General features: G+C 38.8%; 1 protein-coding gene across 1 annotated transcript in view; it reads left to right on the plus strand.

Moving 5' to 3' along the window:
- The window catches only part of Dnah12 (dynein axonemal heavy chain 12), a 218,243-nt gene that overhangs the window by 139,499 nt on the left and 60,366 nt on the right, over positions 1-18,378 (plus strand). Inside the window, exons 51-58 of the mRNA XM_017802268.2 lie at positions 2,724-2,813; positions 4,336-4,476; positions 9,067-9,308; positions 11,263-11,410; positions 11,762-11,907; positions 13,084-13,298; positions 13,973-14,165; positions 16,065-16,257. Coding sequence (XP_017657757.1) covers positions 2,724-2,813; positions 4,336-4,476; positions 9,067-9,308; positions 11,263-11,410; positions 11,762-11,907; positions 13,084-13,298; positions 13,973-14,165; positions 16,065-16,257 — 1,368 coding nt within the window. The remainder of the gene's footprint in view (positions 1-2,723; positions 2,814-4,335; positions 4,477-9,066; positions 9,309-11,262; positions 11,411-11,761; positions 11,908-13,083; positions 13,299-13,972; positions 14,166-16,064; positions 16,258-18,378) is intronic.

Consider the following 18,378-nt stretch of genomic DNA (forward strand, 5'->3'; position numbering starts at 1 on the left):
GATTTTGGCCTCAGGAATTTGGGGGTTGGACTGGCCTGGGAGCTGGGCCCAGGAAAGATGCTGGTCTAGGGCAGCTGGTGGCCCTGCCACCCAGAGATGCAAATAAGATGGGGGCAGGAAGAGGCCCCAGGACCTCCTGAGGACTGCACCGAGGGGCTGGTCTGGTCTGGATGCAAAGGATCAGGAAAAGGAAAGGTCAGCCCTGGGCATCCAGGAAAGAGTCTAGCAGTTCCTGCAGGCCCAGGGAAGTAGAGGGAGGTGAGGGCAGGGCCAGGCCCAGAGTGCTCCTTGGGACAGGAGAAGGAACTGAGTTGGTATGGATGCAAAGGATCAGGAAGCAGTGGTGGTTCCCCAGGTGCCTGGGGCACCAAGACAAGGAATGGGACAGGACCCAGGCTAGGAGAGACCGGGGGCGGGCGAAATGGGAGGGTGAATAAGGCTGGGGGAGTAAGGCAGGGAGGACGTGATTGACTTATCCTGGAAAGAGAGGCCCTTCAGGTGGGAGAGAGGCCTGCGGTTCCTGCAGGCCCAGGGAAGCAGAGCCTGACTACATTTTTTTTTTTTAAATCTAAAAAATCCTGAGAGCTAAACAAAGGTTAATAGAATGGGAAAAATAGAATTGTTTACAAAAATAGCATGCTGCGTATATATTTGCTTGATACTATGAGCACTGCATCAGCTTAGAGAAACACTTTATGATGTCTGGTGGTGCTGATCTTGGATGTGGTTATCATAGTCTTGTCCAATGTTGAATTCCCACTGAGAAGCTACACCCCCCACTCCCCCATTTTGGTCTGGTGTTTCTAAGGATCCCTTAAATGACAGACACAGAGGATGAAGGAGACAATATAGTCAATTCACAAAAGGATGTCATGAGTCAGTCGAGATTGCAAACCCATCATTGGCAACGTTTTATCTTTGTAGTGATTTGTTCTCACCTATTTCTATGATTGTGTACTTTATGCTAACAATAGCAGTCACCAAGTTTAGACTGACCATTGCTGTTTGTCAATAGAGATTTAGTGGCCTGAGGTTTGATCTGTGTCTTTTGTTCCAGCTAGATATTTTCATGTAGTACAGGAGATTAAAATATGATCAAAATATTTTGTATGAAATTGTCAAAAATGCAATTAAAAATTTATAATAAACAAAACCATTTTTATTATATCAGTTTTTAAGATTAGCTCTTTAAATTTAAAGAGCTTTTTAATTGAATTTTTGAAAATTTCATACAAAATATTTTGATATTTATATCCCCTCCCCATCAGCACTTATAACCCTCATCTAATTTCTTGTAATCTAGCACACACACACACACACACACACACACACACACACACACATATGAAGACCTATAGAGTCAAATTTGTGTCTCTAAGTGCCCGTCAGTGTGGGTTCATCCACTGGAGCCTGGTCAACCTACCAAGAGTCTCACCCTTAAACAAGATTGACCCACTACCTCCCAGCAGCCATTGGATACCAGTACTTCCTTTGGTAGGGTTGGGGTTTCTTACCCACTTCCCTATATCTATGCTGGGATTTTGCCTGGCTTGAGCTTAAGTGGGACTTGTGCATGCTGTCACTATTGCTGTGAGTTCATATGAATAGCTAACCAGCTGTCTTGAAAACTGCATCCATAGTGGCTGTCAGTTTGCACTCCCATCAGTGGATAAGAGTTCCCCTTTTTCCACATCCTCACCAGCATTTGTCCTGTTTGTTTTGGGGAGGTTAGCCATTCTGGGTGGAGTAAGATGAAATCTCAAAGTGGTTTTAATTTGCATTTCCCTGATGACTAAATATATTGAACGTTATAAAAAGGGTTTCTTAGCCATTTGCCTTTTATCTTTAGAAAACTTCCTGTTCAGCTCCTTGCCCTAATTGTTAATTCAATTGTTGGGGGTTTTTTTATGTTTAGTTATTTTAGCTCTTTGTATATTCTAGATATTAACCCTCTGTCAGAGGTATAGCTAGTAAAGATTTTTTTCCCTTTCCTAGGTGCCTCTTGACTCAAATAATGTGTCCTTTTTTGTACAGAAGCTTTTTTGTTTCATGAAGTCCCACTTGTCAGTTGTTGAACTTAATGCTTCTGCTATAGGAGTCCTGTTCAGAAAATCCTTCCCTGTACTTATAAGTTCCAGTGTATTCCCTACTTTCTCCTCTGTGGGATTCAGGGTATCAGGTCTTATGTTGAGATCTTTGATCCATTTGGAATCAAGTTTTGTGCAGGGTGAGAGATAGCTAGGGATATAGTTTCATTCTTTTACATGTTGCTATCCAGTTTAACCAGCACCATTTGCTGTCTTTTCTCCATTGTGTATTTGTGGCTCCTTTGTCAAAGACCAAGTGATCGTAAATGCATGGATTTAAATTTGGGTCCTTTATTGTCAATGATTAAGTTTTAAAAGTTAATGTATAAGTTGATGTCCGTGTTTAAAATGCTTAGTATATTTAACCTGTTCTCAGGGAGAGGGCTCTTTTGTTTGCTTGTTTGTTTGTTTTTTGAAACAGAATCTTACTATGTAGCCTTGGAATTTGCTGTGTGTAAACCAGACTGGCCTTAAACTCACAATGCTAAGATCAAAGGCATGTGCCACCATACCCAACAGGAGAGGTGTCTTAATTTCTGAAAAAAAGTTGATATTTTTTAAGTATATAAACACTTTTTGTAAATAATATACATTTTAATTGTACAGCTAGTAAGTGTCCATAAACTTTATTTATAGATACTTGATTACTGGGGACCTAGCAAGAAAGTCCTGGGAGATATGAATTTCTTAAGAGATCTGAAAGAGTATGATAAGGACAACATCCCAGTGAGTTACATCGGACTTTTTCTTCTCTTAATGTGACTTTGTCATGATGTGTAAAATCTGTAAAATTATGTATTATCTTTTCTCCTTTAATATTTTTATTGAGCTTTTAAATTTTCATACATTTCCCACTCAAATCCAGACCCCCCTCCCCCAGCCATGCCTCCCCCTGTACCCACCAAACCCTATCCACCCTGCCATATATGATGAGTCCTATTCATTCAGGTGTTTGTACCCAAATGTCTTTCAATATACATGTGTCCACTGGAGTCTAGTCAGTCCATCCAGTTGTTGTCTGTAAGTCATATTCTCCCTTACCCAGCAGCAGTCTCAAATAGTTTTCAAACTAGTACTGACTGCCACCTATTTCTCACCTCCCCTTTTAATTGTTTAATTGAGCTGACATGGGTTCCATGCTCGATGCCACAGCTGCCACAGGCTCACATAAGCAAGCCTCCATTGGCCTGGAAGCCTCCACCTCATCCATTCATGAAGCAGCCCTGGTTCTTACAATCTTTCCACCTCCTCTTCTGCAATGGTCCCTGAGCCATGGTGGGTGAGGTTCCATATAGGAGTCCCATCCTACACTCTACAGGCGCTTATTCTCCAAAACTTGGCCAGTTGTGGCCTTCTGTGTGCATCGCACTCTGATGTACATGTAAGCCTCACTGATGAGAGTTGAGGAGTGCATTAGCCCTCTGTCTACCCCTTATTCCACTATGTTCCATGAGCCTTAGTTGTAGAGATTCTACTGCAGGTGTGTCACCTAGTACTATCTTATAGAACATATAAAGACAGCTCTTTTGGGAGACTGAGACAATTGGCGAAGGGATTTTACATTTGTTAATGGCTACATAATAAATTTTCATAATGCAAAAAACACTTTCAGATTATTAGAAAGTTAATAAGTTCCTACTTTAGTGTACTGTTGCCTTGAGTTTTCTAAATATCTTCTTAAATATCTTTTTGTAATAAATAGTTCTTTATTAAAGGAAATCTTACGTACCTTTACATAAAATAAAATGGTATCATATTTTCCACTCAAATTTTATTTAGTAATGTTTAATTGTTCTTGTTTTCAATTATTCTCTCAACCATAAGAGTCTTGTATTATTTTGAGAAGAAACACCTTACTTCAATATCTATAAATTTGTATATTTTTATCATAAATATTATTTGTGTTTTTCCTACATTTATAAATGTTGCTTTTGATTTCTAAAAACTATGTAACTTTAAAAAATTATTGTGTTTATATGTGTGTGTGTTGTATTTTATGCATGTGTGTCATGGCACACATGTGGAGGTCAGAGGACAATTTATGGGAGCCAGTTTTCTCCTACTATGGGAGTCCCAGAGATTGAACTCAGATAATCAGGATTGATAGCAAGAGCCTTTATCTGATGATCTGTCTCCTGGGCCTACAATATAACTTTTTAAATCCCAATGCTTTTGTTATGTATTTTTTTCTCCCTATGATTTTGTGATATATGCTGTGATGTTAAAATCTAAATCTTTTGTTATGTAGGTGGCTGTTATGCAGAAAATTCGTAGTGAATATTTGACGAACCCTGAGTTTGACCCCCCTAAGGTCGCTAAAGCTTCTTCTGCAGCTGAAGGTCTGTGCAAGTGGATCATGGCTATGGAAGTGTATGACAGAGTTGCAAAGGTATTTTCAGAATTCACATACTTGATTCCTACTTTTAAAAAGTCCAGAAATTAAGATGCATGAATATTTTTACTAGTTAAGAAGCTTTATAGCTGAGTGTTGTGGTGCATGCTTTTAGTCCAAGTACTTGGGAGGCAGAGGAAGATGGAACTTGAGTTTGTGAGTTTGAGGAGAGAGAGAGAAAGAGAGAGAGAGAGAGAGAAATAAATGTAATAAAAAGTTGGAAGTCTATTCTAAAGATCATAAATGAGATGGTCTGTGAGGATTAAAAAGATCCAGGAGGGTTAAGGGCAGAGTAGAGAAAGATCCCCTGAAGCAATGGCTTAAATTAATAGGGATTCTTTTATGGAGTATCCACTGGAGCCAAATTCCTGGAAAATCAGAGACTATTGTTCTAGTTACTTTCTATTGCTGTGATAAAAACACTGAGAAAAACCAACTTGTGGAGGAAAGGGTTTATTTCACCTTCATCTTCTATTCTAAAGATCATAAATGAGATGGTCTGTGAGGATTAAAAAGATCCAGGAGGGTTAAGGGCAGAGTAGAGAAAGATCCCCTGAAGCAATGGCTTAAATTAATAGGGATTCTTTTATGGAGTATCCACTGGAGCCAAATTCCTGGAAAATCAGAGACTATTGTTCTAGTTACTTTCTATTGCTGTGATAAAAACACTGAGAAAAACCAACTTGTGGAGGAAAGGGTTTATTTCACCTTCATCTTACAGTTCCTTAAGGAGGGAAACCAGGGTAGAAGCTATGAGCAGTGTAGAAATGCTGCTTACTTGGTGTGCTCCTTTGGCCCGTGCTCAGCCTGCTTGCTTATACAACATGGGGCAGTCTGCCTAGGGGTAGCTGCACCCTCCCACATCACTCCACCATCCAGAAAATGCCCCACAGACATGGCCATAGGCCAACCCAATGAAGGAAATTCCTCAGTTGAGATTCCCTCTATACCCAGGTGTGTCAAGTTGACAACTAAAGCTATCCAGCACAATTGGCCCTTTGTCAACATGACACACAAACACACTGCTATTAAACCACAACCCTTCCATTTGTTACCCTCAAGACCTTGTATTAATATTAATATTACAACATAAAACAGTACAACTTTAAAAGTCCACAGTCTTTAAAAAATTCAAAAACTTTAAAAGTTCAAAGTCTTTCTTAAAAATTGGGCTCTTGTAAAATCTAAAATGACTTAAGTACTGTTTTATTTCAAAAGGGAAAATTATCAAGCAAAGTAGCTCAGACTGAACATCTGGGATTCACTCATGGTCTTCTGGGCTCCAAAGGGCTTTGGCAGCTTCATTTCTCTGGTTCTGCCACACAGCTTGTCTTGTAGACTCAGGGTAGCCAGCTCCACTCCATACCTGCCACTGCCCTTGGGATCATCCAGTGGCACTGGCATCTCCAATATGGTGGGGTCTCCATTGCAACCGAAGGTATACCTTCATCAAGAGCCTCTTCTGGTCTCACACAATGCCAAACCTCAGCTCCTCTCCATGACCCCTTCATGCCTTCAAAACTAGTACTATAGTAAAGTATAGGATACCCTTATATATTACCAAATCCTGCTTCCAGCTTGAGATAGAGCCTTGGGTGCCCTCTCGACCATAGCTTCTGCGTCTTGACCCTAAGGAAATACTTCCCAGAAGATTCCTCAATAATGCTGGTCTCTTGTTTCTCAGCTGATTTTCAGCCCCAGCTAACCAGCATCAATCATCCCAGTAAAGTACAAAAGGCTTCACTTCCAAAAATTCTTAATTCAACACAAACAGCCCTGAAGAGTCTCTGCTCCCCTTAAAAAGTCACAAGCCAGGTCTCCATTATCCACATTTCTTTTCAGCATAACTGTTCTAAATTCCACAGCAACAGCTTGCTAAACTCTAACCACTAAATGGCTTTTCCAGCCCAAAGTTCCAAACACTTCCACAATCCTTCCAAAAACAACTGGGTCAGGTCTGTCACAGCAATATTCTACTCTCAGTACCAATTTGTCTTAGTTAACTTTTTATTGCTGTGATAAAAACACTGACCAGAACCAACTTGGGGAAGAAAGGGTTTATTTGGCTTACAGCACAGTGCAGTCCATCATCAAGGGAAGCCAAGGCAGGAATTCAGGGCAGGAACTTGAAGCACAGACCATGGAGGAGGAACGCTGCTTACTGGCTTGCTCCCCTGGTTAGTGCTCAGCCTGCTTTCTTATACAACACAAGACCATCTGCCCAGGACTAGCAGTGCCCACAGTGGGCTGAATCCTCCCATATCACTCAACAATCCAGACAATGCCCCACAGACATGGCCACAGGTCAATTCAATGGAGGAAATTCCCCAATTGAGATTCCCTCTATCCAGGTATGTTAAGTTGACAACTAAAGCTATCCAGCATAAACAGTTAAGAACATTTTACAAATGTGCCTAGTAAAGGACCAGAGAAATACTAGCTTCATATAATTCTACCCAGGGAAGAAATGTAAGTTAAAAGGCAGATAAAAATATCTGGTATCATGTATTAAAACAAGTTCAAATTACAGAATAACCAGGCTATGGCAACTGGGAAAATGTTCTACAGTGAAATACAACACATGCTGATACAGAGGTAATGTTTGAGGAGAGTAGATTTGTATAAACCTGTTATACACTAAAACAGGTTGTATCTGGAATACCCTTCTACTGAACCTCTTGTCACCCCTCATAGTAGTCTCATGGCAGGTCTACCATCTCTCAATCTAGCTAATTTCTACCTTTCCCATAATATCTTCCCGTTCTATACCTCCATGTGCCTTTTTCATACCAATGCAGCTGCTCCATGTCAACACAGGAGGGAGGAAGGGAGACATTCAGCAATGTCTTCTCTGTAGTGAAAAGTAAAAGGGAGCTTCCTACCCTCTGTCTACTTATTTTAATACATTCTTCCTTAGGATTTTAACCCAGAAAAGAGAAAACAAGATGTTTGGTATGTGATAAGTTTTCCCCACTTCCCTCTTTGCCTTCAGCTTTGTGCTGATTAGTTTTTTCGACTTAACACAAACTAGAGACACCTGGGAAGAGGGATCCTCAACTGAATAATTTCCTTTACCAGAGTGGTCTGTGGTATGTTTATGGAACATTTTCTTGATAGCTGGTTCATGTGGGAGGTCCCAGCCCACTTAGGACAGTACCATCCCTGAGCAGGTAGGCTTGGGCTGTATAAGAAAAGAAACTTAGCAAGCCAGAGAAGCAAGACAGTAAGCAGCATACCTCCATGGTCTCTGCTATACTTTCTGCCTCTATGATCCTTCCTTGAGTTCCTGCCTGACTTCCTTCAAAGAAGGCCTGTGCTTTGGAAGTATAAGATGAAATGATCCCTTTCCTCCCCATGTTTCTTGTGGTTAGTGTTTTATGACACAACAGAAAGCAAAGTGATGTAAGCTTCATTCACAGTGATATAACAGAAGAGTACATCTAACTGGTCCAGGTTCTCTTTGGCAATCTTATAGTATTACTCAAGTGATCAAGTTGGCAAACATTATTCTTTTTTATTTTATTATTTTTATTTTATGTGTATGTGTGTATTGCCTGCATGTAGGTAAGTGTACCTGTGTTTTGCAATGCCCACAGAGGTCAGAAGAGGCTGTTGGATCCCCTGGGACTGGAGTTATGGACAATTGTTACCTGCCATGTGGGGGCTGGGATTCAAACCCGAGTCTTCTGCAAGAACAACCAGTTATAAACAGTTGTTAGCTGCCTCAAACCCAGGTCTTCTGCAAGAACAACCAGTGTTCTTAACTGCTGAGCCATCTCTCCAGCCCTGGCAAACATTATTCTTGATACAAGAATGGAACAACAAAATAACAATTTTAGAAAATTCTTTTTTCTCAATAAAATGTGGCTTTTCAAGAGTTTTTGAAGAAATTTAAATTCTGTAACAGCACAACTTTGCTTCTTTGTATTTTCAGTATCTTAGTCTTAGTCTCTCCAAGGCCAATGTGATCCTTGGGATGACTGGGGAAAAGATCACAGATTTAGAAAGGAAATCATAAATTTAAAGAAAAAAAAACACCAATGCTAAAAGCACATTCACATATTTTAAAAACTATAAAAACAGAATTACAAGCCAGGTATGATGGCTCATGCCTGTGATACCAAGCACTTGGGGGGCTGAGGCAGGAGGTTTGCTATGAGTTAGAGAGCAATGTAGTGTGTTCCAGACAAGCCAGAGTAAGATCCTGTCTCAAAAGAACAAAACAATAAACACAACAAAAAAGAAGAAACAATTATATGTTTCCTGTTTCTCACTAGAATACCAACTTCTCATTATTTCAAAACACTTTGCTATATGTTGATATTTTTGCTGTGCATTATGACATTTTGTTACTTCAGAATAATTTATATGTCCCACTTACAAATCTAAATGATTTCTATATAGGTATTTCATATATAGGTATATATGATTTCATATATAGGTATTTTTACTTTTATAATATTTAAGAGAAAATGCTTATTATATGTAATTTATGTTATATTTCTGACCTGTAATGTCTATAAAGGAATTAAACAATGTATGTTTTATATAATACATATGACATCTGCATATATTATTTCCAAACAGGTTGTAGCTCCTAAGAAAGCTCGCTTAGCAGAAGCTCAGAAGTCCTTAGCTGAGACAATGGAGCTTTTGAATCAAAAGAGAGGAGAACTGGCAGAAGTAGAACATCATCTGGAAAATTTACAGAAGACATTCCTGGAGAAAACAGAGGAAAAAGCTGCTTTAGAATATCAGGTGGAACTCTGTGCTAAGAAACTTGAAAGAGCCTCAAAACTCATTGGAGGACTGGGTGGAGAAAAATCAAGGTCAGATTTCTACTAGTTTTAACATGATTTGAAGATGACAGGCTTGAAAATGTGATCTTTGTTGGTTATTATATTGATTACTTTCAATTTCACAATGGTTGGTTGAGAATAAGGGGCATTTTACAGGCACCTGGCCAGGCCTCTCTAAAGAGGAGTGTTGGTGTTGAAGATAGTATTCATAATTTCATTTCAAATAGTTTTCAAAAACAAAAAAGGAAAGGGGGGATGGAAGAGGAGGAGAAGAAGGAAGGGAAGGAGGAAGAGAAAAAGTTTTTTTAAATCTAACTGGTTTATGATCATTGATATTGTAATTCTTTTCTAATTTTATCTATGTTCAAAATATTTTGCAATGAATATATGGGAGGCATACTTGATATGTAGCTTGCTTGGTTAAAACTTATTCCAAATAAGACATTGATTTAACAAAGGCTGATAGTTCTATCTAATCTATTTAATTGGACTAAACAGTCAGCTATTTCATTTATTATATGTGTTTGAAGAATAATGTCATGATATAGTAATATGTCTTTGGCAATGCTTTGTAGTACAGGTTAGATGGTTTTGGAATAGCTTTCTATTATGAGGGTTTGATAGAATGGAAAAACTATTGGCCTTAGCTACAGTATCTCAGCTTTTTTGTTTTTTGAGACAGGGTTTCCCTGAAGTACCAGCTGGCCTGGAAATCACTATGTAGACCAGGCTGGCCCCGATCTCACAAAGATCTGCTTACCTCTGCCTCCCAAGTGCTGGGATTAAAGGTTTATGTCACCACACCTCACTCTTTTAAATTTTAGTAGTATCTCAACTATTATATGCTTTAAAATAACATTTCTGCAATGTCTTGTGGATGTTTCTGATTCTTACAGTCCAACAATAACTACTGAAAGAAACAGCAGTGTGGGAAACAGGCTTGAGCCTAGGGTGAAAGTCTTATTGACAGCCATGCTGCAGGCCTGAGGCAATGGCCAGACCACTGGAGCCACAAGGAATGCCTTGTGACATTTGCTCCCATTGGCAGATCATGAGACTGATGCCTAGAGCTTGCCACTCCCTAATCACCACCCTTGGAATTCCATATTGGAACACTTAGATATTGCAACAGTCAGGGTCACATGGTTTCCAGGAATCCAGGCTCTGTAATCTGAAACCCAGTATGCTAATGAGGTATCCTACCTGCTATTCTGTGATAGGACATTAAGTCTGTTATGCTAATAGGATGGTAAGTCTGTTATGCTAATAAGGTATCCTACTTGCTGTACTGTGATAGGATGCTAAACCTGTTATGCTAATAGGGTATCCTACTTGCTGTGCTGTGATTGGGCCACTACCCATATATAAGCTTGTGCCTTCCTGCAATAAGCCAGATCTGTGTCACTGAACCTGGTCTCCTGTGTCTGAATGTGGCTCCGCTGATACAGTCTCCTCACCAGCCCTGGGGTCCAGGACCAGACAGAAGCAGCGACAATAGGAGGCAGTGCCAGGCAAGCAGAAGAGCTGCCTCAGCACTGGGCAAGCAGAAGAGAGGCCTCAGCCCAGGGCAGGCGGAAGAGTGGCCTCAGCCCTGGGCAAGCAGAGGAGCAGCCTCGACACCCGTGAGAACAAAGGAGTGGCACCCATGAGAACAGAGGAGCAGCCACCGCTGGTGGTGACCACACATCAGGACCACTAGACCAAATCCTCCTAGAGAAAATTATGAAGTAAAAATGCTGATGTTTTGTTTGTTTTTGCTTATTCTAAAGGGCTACGTCCTACAAGAAATACCAAATACTCTAATAATGAAAAGTGGATTATCATTCATATAGTGTAGCATTTTGGAGCTGGAATAGATCCATCCTCCTTATTTTACAGATAAACCCAACATTTCACAGCTTTTTATTATAGAATTTGGACAAGGAGACCCTTACCATTTCTATTCCCCCTTGTTCATCTGTTTTGCCTTTGGTTTATTGCACAGATGGTCTCAAGCTGCAAATGACCTTCAAATAACATATGAAAATTTAACTGGTGATGTCTTAGTATCAGCAGGAGTAATAGCTTACCTTGGTGCTTTCACTTCTGGGTTTCGACAAACATGTACAAAAGATTGGAGCATGTTATGCAAGGTACTAGATTTATGCAAAGTAAATTTTATTTTAAAACATTCAAACTGTATTTTGGAAAATATGATGATGAAGGACACTGAAAGGAAGAAATATTGAAAATATGGGTCTCTCTCTCTCTCTCTCTCTCTCTCTCTCTCTCTCTCTCTCTTCTCTCTCTCTCTCTCTCTCTTCCCTATTCCCCCATGGCCTCTTCTTTGACTAGTAAAGTATTTCCACAGCCCAACTTTCAATGCAGTTTTTTCTGATCTTTAGCTATTACATTACTGCCTAATGACACTTAAATATTTTTTTATTTAAAAATTATTTCAGTTAACAAGATTAAAGGAAACATCAGATGTTTATTTCTTACAGGAGAAGAAATTCCCATGTTCAAAAGAGTTCTCACTGAGTAAAACTCTGGGTGATCCAGTAAAAATTAGAGCTTGGAATATTGCTGGACTACCAACAGATACATTCTCCATAGATAATGGAGTGATTGTTAATAATTCTAGACGATGGTAAGGAATATAAAGGGTTTTTCTATAATTTTATTTGAAAATTTTAAAAATATTATTTTTTATTTTATGTGTATGAGTGTATTGCCTGCATGTGTGTAAGTGAGCCCATCTTGTGCAATGCCCGCTGGGATCAGAGGAAGGCATCAGATCCCCTGGAACTGGAGCTACAGATGGTTGTTAACCACCATGTGGGTGCTGGGAATTGAATCCGGGTCCTCTGCAAGAGCAGTTAGTGCTCTTAACCACTGAGCCATCTCTCCAGCCCCTTATTTGAAAGTTTTTAAGCATACTCAACAGTATTATCATGGTGTGCTTGAGAAATAGTTGCATAGAAAGTCTTCAAGAATTGGATGACAGTATGGATAGATCACCACTGTATTGACTATTTTCCAAAGGAGAGTAATTTTCCAAATGTTAGAAATTAGCCCTCATTTGCAAGTTCTCTGCTATTCCCTCTCCATCTCTCAACCTCCACCCTTTCCTTGCTCAGTAACCATTGTTCTGTTCTTTCCTTTTAATTAATTACATATTCTTAAACACAAAGTTCTGACTGTGCTATCCTAGGAAAACATTCCTAAAATAGATTTTAAATATAACCAGATGTTCACTCTGTACTTCTATTCATAAACTAGTAAACATTAATAAGTAGGTAGATTCTTTATTTTAACCTTTAGGACATGTTTTGCACCATTGTTTTTCATATTATATTAATTAATGTCATATACTAAAATTTTCTAGATGACAATGTACTATATTGAAAACAACACAGCTGACAGATTCACAAGTTCCTAGTGCTTCTAACACTTAATCTAGTTTAGAATCTTCGGATTTGGACCATTACAGTCTGTAAGACTGAATTTCTTCCTTGTAAGAATGAAATTAATGAAAATACAATTTTAATTAAATTATTCTTTTGAAAATTCCATACATGTATAGGATATATTCTGGTCACACCTTCTGTCATCCTCCCACTCCCGATCTCCTCCCCTTTTCCCACCAAGTTTCCATCTTACTTTCATGTCTTTTTGTTTTGTTTTTGTTTTGTGACACTGGATTTAACCAGTGCCATTCCTTTTTACTTTTTTATTACAGGACTTTTGGAAGAGTAATCTTGATGTGTAATAAATCTCAACATTTACATGATCTTCTTGGATTTTTTCCTTCTTATATTTCTAGGCCTTTAATGATTGACCCCCAGGGACAGGCCAATAAGTGGATCAAAAACTCTGAGAAAGAAAATCAGCTTAGTGTCATTAAGCTATCAGATACAGACTATATGAGAACACTGGAAAACTGTATTCAGTTTGGAACTCCACTTCTACTTGAAAATGTGGGTGAAGAACTGGATCCCTCTTTGGAGCCTTTACTACTCAGACAAACTTTTAAACAAGGTAGAAGGCAGTTAATAATGTTGGTAGAACTAAAAGATGATTGGATTGTTTTGAAGCATGAAAGAAAAATGTTCCATAATTTAATAATAATGTTAATAACACAACTCCTGTGTCATTGCTGTGTCAGGAATGAACCTACGTCAGGTGTCCCAAGATGAGTACTTTGCCCTCTCTAATTTAATCACTTTTATCTGGATTCTAGTTCTATTGAAAACATGGGGAAGTTGAAGTCAGCCTGAAATTCTCTTGTCTTATGATTATTGACCACACAGATTCCATCCTTATTATAATGATATGAAATGTGGGCTAGGGTTGAATTTAGGTAAACATTACCCACCAGATATCTTTCTGCTGTTAAGTATTTTATCTCTACCAAGTTCTAATACTTTGATGAATTTTAGTAATATAAAAATTTTGGGATGGTGAAAATTTGAAGAAGAAAACTCAGAAGGCATCTTGATTTATAAAGTTCCATGACAACCACAGAAACTGTCCTGCACTGATCTAGAATGAGTCCTGCTATATACATGCTTGTCTATGACTTTTATCACACCTGTTTTCTATTTCAAATTAATTTAGAACTCTATTTGTAGCCTAGAAAGGCCCTAGAAGTATGTAGGAACAGAAGCTATGTGACTGGCTCACTATTGCCACTTTTTTCCCCTGAAATATAGGTGGCATTGATTGTATCCGACTTGGTGAAGTCATTATTGAATATTCCTTTGATTTTAAATTTTATATCACCACAAAACTAAGAAACCCACACTACATTCCAGAACTGGCTACAAAAGTGTCTTTGCTCAATTTCATGATAACTCCAGAAGGGCTTGAAGATCAATTACTAGGTATTGTTGTTGCAAAAGAGAGGTATGTGTTTTCTTAGATGATTCCTGATGGCTTACAGCGTATTTGTAGGCCATTTATTTCGACTATTATTGTGTCTATTTTGACATGGCTAAGTTGTATACTTTGCTCTTATAAGTTAAATAATTATATAATCCTTTAAAATAGCCATTCAGTATTAATCAGTCCATGTTATATTAGTCTTCTATCATGGGTTGTAGAATTCAGAATAATTACCATGACTTCTATCAGACTGAGTCAGAAATTTCACCCATAGTAATCTAGATCATGGATATAATCAGAAATGTATTCAAAAACTTCTATACAGAATGTAAGTTTTGAAAATGGTTGTGATAAAGGGACAAAACAGGATATAAAACTACCTATGCATCATAAGCAATATTGTATTTAAAACTGATGAATGGATCTTTATACACTCAAAATGAAAAAGGAAAGAAGAAACACTGAGAAGAAATGCACGTGAATGCTAGCCATTCTTATTTTTAGCTGAGAAGCTCACAGGTCATGTTTATGGTTTTCTTGATAGTTTGTATTTTTCTACTACTAACATGTACTGTTCAAATGAGAAAAATAACAAAAATAATAATTCCCAAAAAGGCTACAGGAAAGAACTTCTTGAAGAAAATATGAGATTCCAGGTGAAACTTAATGTAACATTTTCAAGTTTTCTGTTGCATGAAATAAAATTAAAACTATATAAAAATAGTTTTGTTACTTTCAAATTTTAAATCCTCCTTTTCCCTATAACAAGAACTGTGTCATAATATACTTTATAACACAGTAGTTGGTGTTATTTTGAAGTTGCATTCCATTTTTTTGTTTATTAAGACTTAAATGCCAATTTTGCCTTTCACTTAAAGCCAGTGTGGCCAGTCATCCTTTCTATGTTGCTTTAGAAGAGATGATGAAAAATGAGACTTATTGATGGCAAAGCCAAACGATTAATAAGAAGCCTCCTTCTTGGGATCTCTTTTTTTCCTCACATAGTCAGCTATGCCATAGGGATACATCTAATTTATTCTTAGATCAGCTGTGAAATATCTTATTGTCACATTTTAAGTACACAAATAATGCTTCCTTTGCCAAAATTTCTCAAATGTGTATTTGTTTTGTAGTTTCATTCCCTGTTGCTGTCACAAAATACTCTGACAAAAGCAATTTAGGGAGAAAAGGTCTGTTTTAGCTACAGCTTCAGATCACAGCCCAGCATGACAGGCAAGTCATAGCAACATAAGGTGGAGAGAACTGGTCCATCACATCAGCAGTTAGAAGAAGGAAGCAATAGATCCATGTGTGCAAGTGTTCAGTTCCTTCTCTCCTTTTCCTGAGTCCAGGGCCCAAGTCCATGAAATGGTGCTGCTCACATCAGGGTGGATCTTCCACAATCTCAGTTAACCCAATCAAGACAATCTCTCACAGGCATTCCTACAGCCCAACCTAATCTATACAGTCCCTCATTGAGGCTCCCTTTTCAGGTGATTCCAGATTACATCAAATTTACAGTTAAAACCAACTGTCATGGGGTGGGGGCAGCTAGACGATGGCTCAGCACTTAAGAGCACTGGTTGCTCTTCCAGGGGACCCAGGTTCAGTTCCCAGCACCTACATGGTGGCCAACAATGTCCATAATTCCAGTTCCAGTGGATCTGATTCCCTCTTCTGGTCTCTGCAGGCATTGCATAACATGGCAAAACCCTCATACACATAAAATAAAATTTTTAAAAAATCCTCCCAAACCATAATAGTATACCAGTATTTTCCCTTATTACAATAATAAAATTGATTAATTTTTGTTAAATAGCTATAAAATTATTCAAATTTCCACAAAATTTAATGTGTAATATTTAGATATAAATTAGACAAAATGCTACAAATTTGCAGTAAATGTTTCTGTTTTTTTAGACCAGAACTAGAAGAGGAACGAAATGCTCTTATTCTTCAGTCTGCAGCTAATAAGAAACAATTAAAAGACATAGAAACAAAAATTTTAGAAACATTATCCTCTTCAGAAGGCAACATTTTAGAAGATGAAAGTGCAATTAAAGTCTTAGACTCTGCCAAAATGATGTCCAACGAGATAACGAAAAAACAGCAGGTGAAAAAGACTCCTAGAAATGTTCAGTTTCTAACATTCTAATTTTCTTTTAGTCCCTGAGGAAAATGCTGTCATAGACTTCCAAGAAAACAAAAAGAATCAATAGAACATGAAAACATAAAAACTCATTTTAAACTCACAAGAAAGTATCTTAGTGTTGAATTTCTCAAAAGTTAGTTGAACCTATATATTACTTGTATACAGAAGACATAAATTTAGAATGAAAATTTTTAAAGTACATTTATTGTTATTGGGTAAATACAGCAGACTAGTCAGGTTTGTTTAAGTTTTTGTTGACTAGAAATTGAATTGAAAGTTGTCTTATCTCATTAGTTGTGGTTGGAGTCTGAAGTATGTGGAAGTAATTACTGGTTGTCTGAAAAATAAATGGTTCTTGGAAGCAATGGGAGATATTGACATTAGTTTATCAGGTGTTTATCCAGAGAGAGAGAGAGAGAGAGAGAGAGAGAGAGAGAGAGAGAGAGAGGCAGGTGGAGGGGGAAGGGAAACAAGTAGTCTATAGCCAGCAAGTATCTGTCAGATGCTATGTTTGTGTCACATCTTGGTTTTTCTTAAGATTAATTATTTTATTTACTTATTACAAAATAGTTTATTTATTGGGAGGGACATACAAGTGACAGGTCCTTGGAACACATGTAGAAGTCAAAGGATGTCTTTCAGGAATCGACTTTCCCCTTCCACTGTACTGAGGTAAAATCTCTTGTTATTTATGCTGTAGCACTGTGTATACAAGATACTAATGGAATCTCCCGGCTCTACTTCCCATCACACCATAGAAGTGCTGGTATTACAGAAGTGAACCACATCATTTGACTTTTACACCGGTTCCAGGAATGGAATTAAGGCTGTCAGAGTCCCCAGCAAGTGCTTTCACTTCCTGAACCATACCATAGGCCCCATTAAGACTCATACAGTGTTACAGATGGGAAAGACCTTAACTAGAAGGCATCTTTTGAACTTCGTACTTGAGAAAATTAGGGCCCACAAAAGTAGTTGAGGCTCAGGTTTGCACAATTAGTATTGCATGATGACTTCAGTAAGGCTAACTTGGTTGATTTTCAGACTTGTCAATTCTCATTGGCTCAATCCAATGAATTAGGTAACTAACTCACTTTGGGATAACTAAATTTTTTTTATGTGTATGAGTGTTTTGCCTGCCTGTATATAAGAGCACCATGTGTATGCAATGCCCATGGAGATCAGAGGGCATCTGAGCTCCTAGAACTGGAGTTACAGACCATTGTTAGCAGCCACGTGGATGCTGGGAACGAAACCAGGGTCCTCTGCAAGAGCAGTCAGGGCTCTTAATTGCTGAGCCATCTCTCCAACCTCCACTTTGAAATAATTAAAAACATAAAATGAAGCTTTTTTAAAGATGTTGGTCATTTCTTAAGGGGTCAGAACTCACAGCAGAAAGAAATCAGCCCATACCTGCCTGCAGCTGTCTCCTAAGAATAGTCTTGAATAGATTGAATAGCTGTTCAGTTTTGCAGCTCCTTATTTACAGTTCTAACCAGTATATGGCTCCTCCACTGTCTTTGTCATGTAGACTATCCCAGACTAAATCACATGGTATAAAACTTCCCACCCCACCCCCAGCTCTTAAAAGCTTAGAAAGCCAGACACTTGGCTCTGTTCAAGGGATTTCTGCAAAGACTGTCTTTTCTGGGCCTCCTCCATCATCCTGTCATGATCACTTTATATTTCTTGCTTATACCTTAGCTATCCCTCTTTAAAAAGCTCCTTCTGCTCTGCTTCCCCGGGGCCTGCACGACCCACAGGCCTCTCTGCCACCCAAAGGGCCTCTCTCCTGGGTAAGTCCTTTGCGCCCTCCCTCCCTGACTCCCCCAGCCTCATTCACCCTACCATCTCCCCAGTCCATCTCTCCTCCTAGCTTGGGTCCTGTACCATTCCTTGTCTTGGCGCCCCAGGCACCAGGGGAACCACCACTGCTTCCTGATCCTTTGCATCCATACCAACTCAGTTCCTTCTCCTGTCCCAAGGAGCACTCTGGGCCTGGCCCTGCCCTCACCTCCCTCTACTTCCCTGGGCCTGCAAGAACTGCCAGCCTCTTTCCTGGATGCCCGGGTCTGACCTTTC

Source organism: Nannospalax galili, unplaced genomic scaffold, assembly GCF_000622305.1.
Source record: "Nannospalax galili isolate Female #2095 unplaced genomic scaffold, S.galili_v1.0 scaffold505, whole genome shotgun sequence".
Lineage (NCBI taxonomy): Eukaryota > Metazoa > Chordata > Mammalia > Rodentia > Spalacidae > Nannospalax > Nannospalax galili.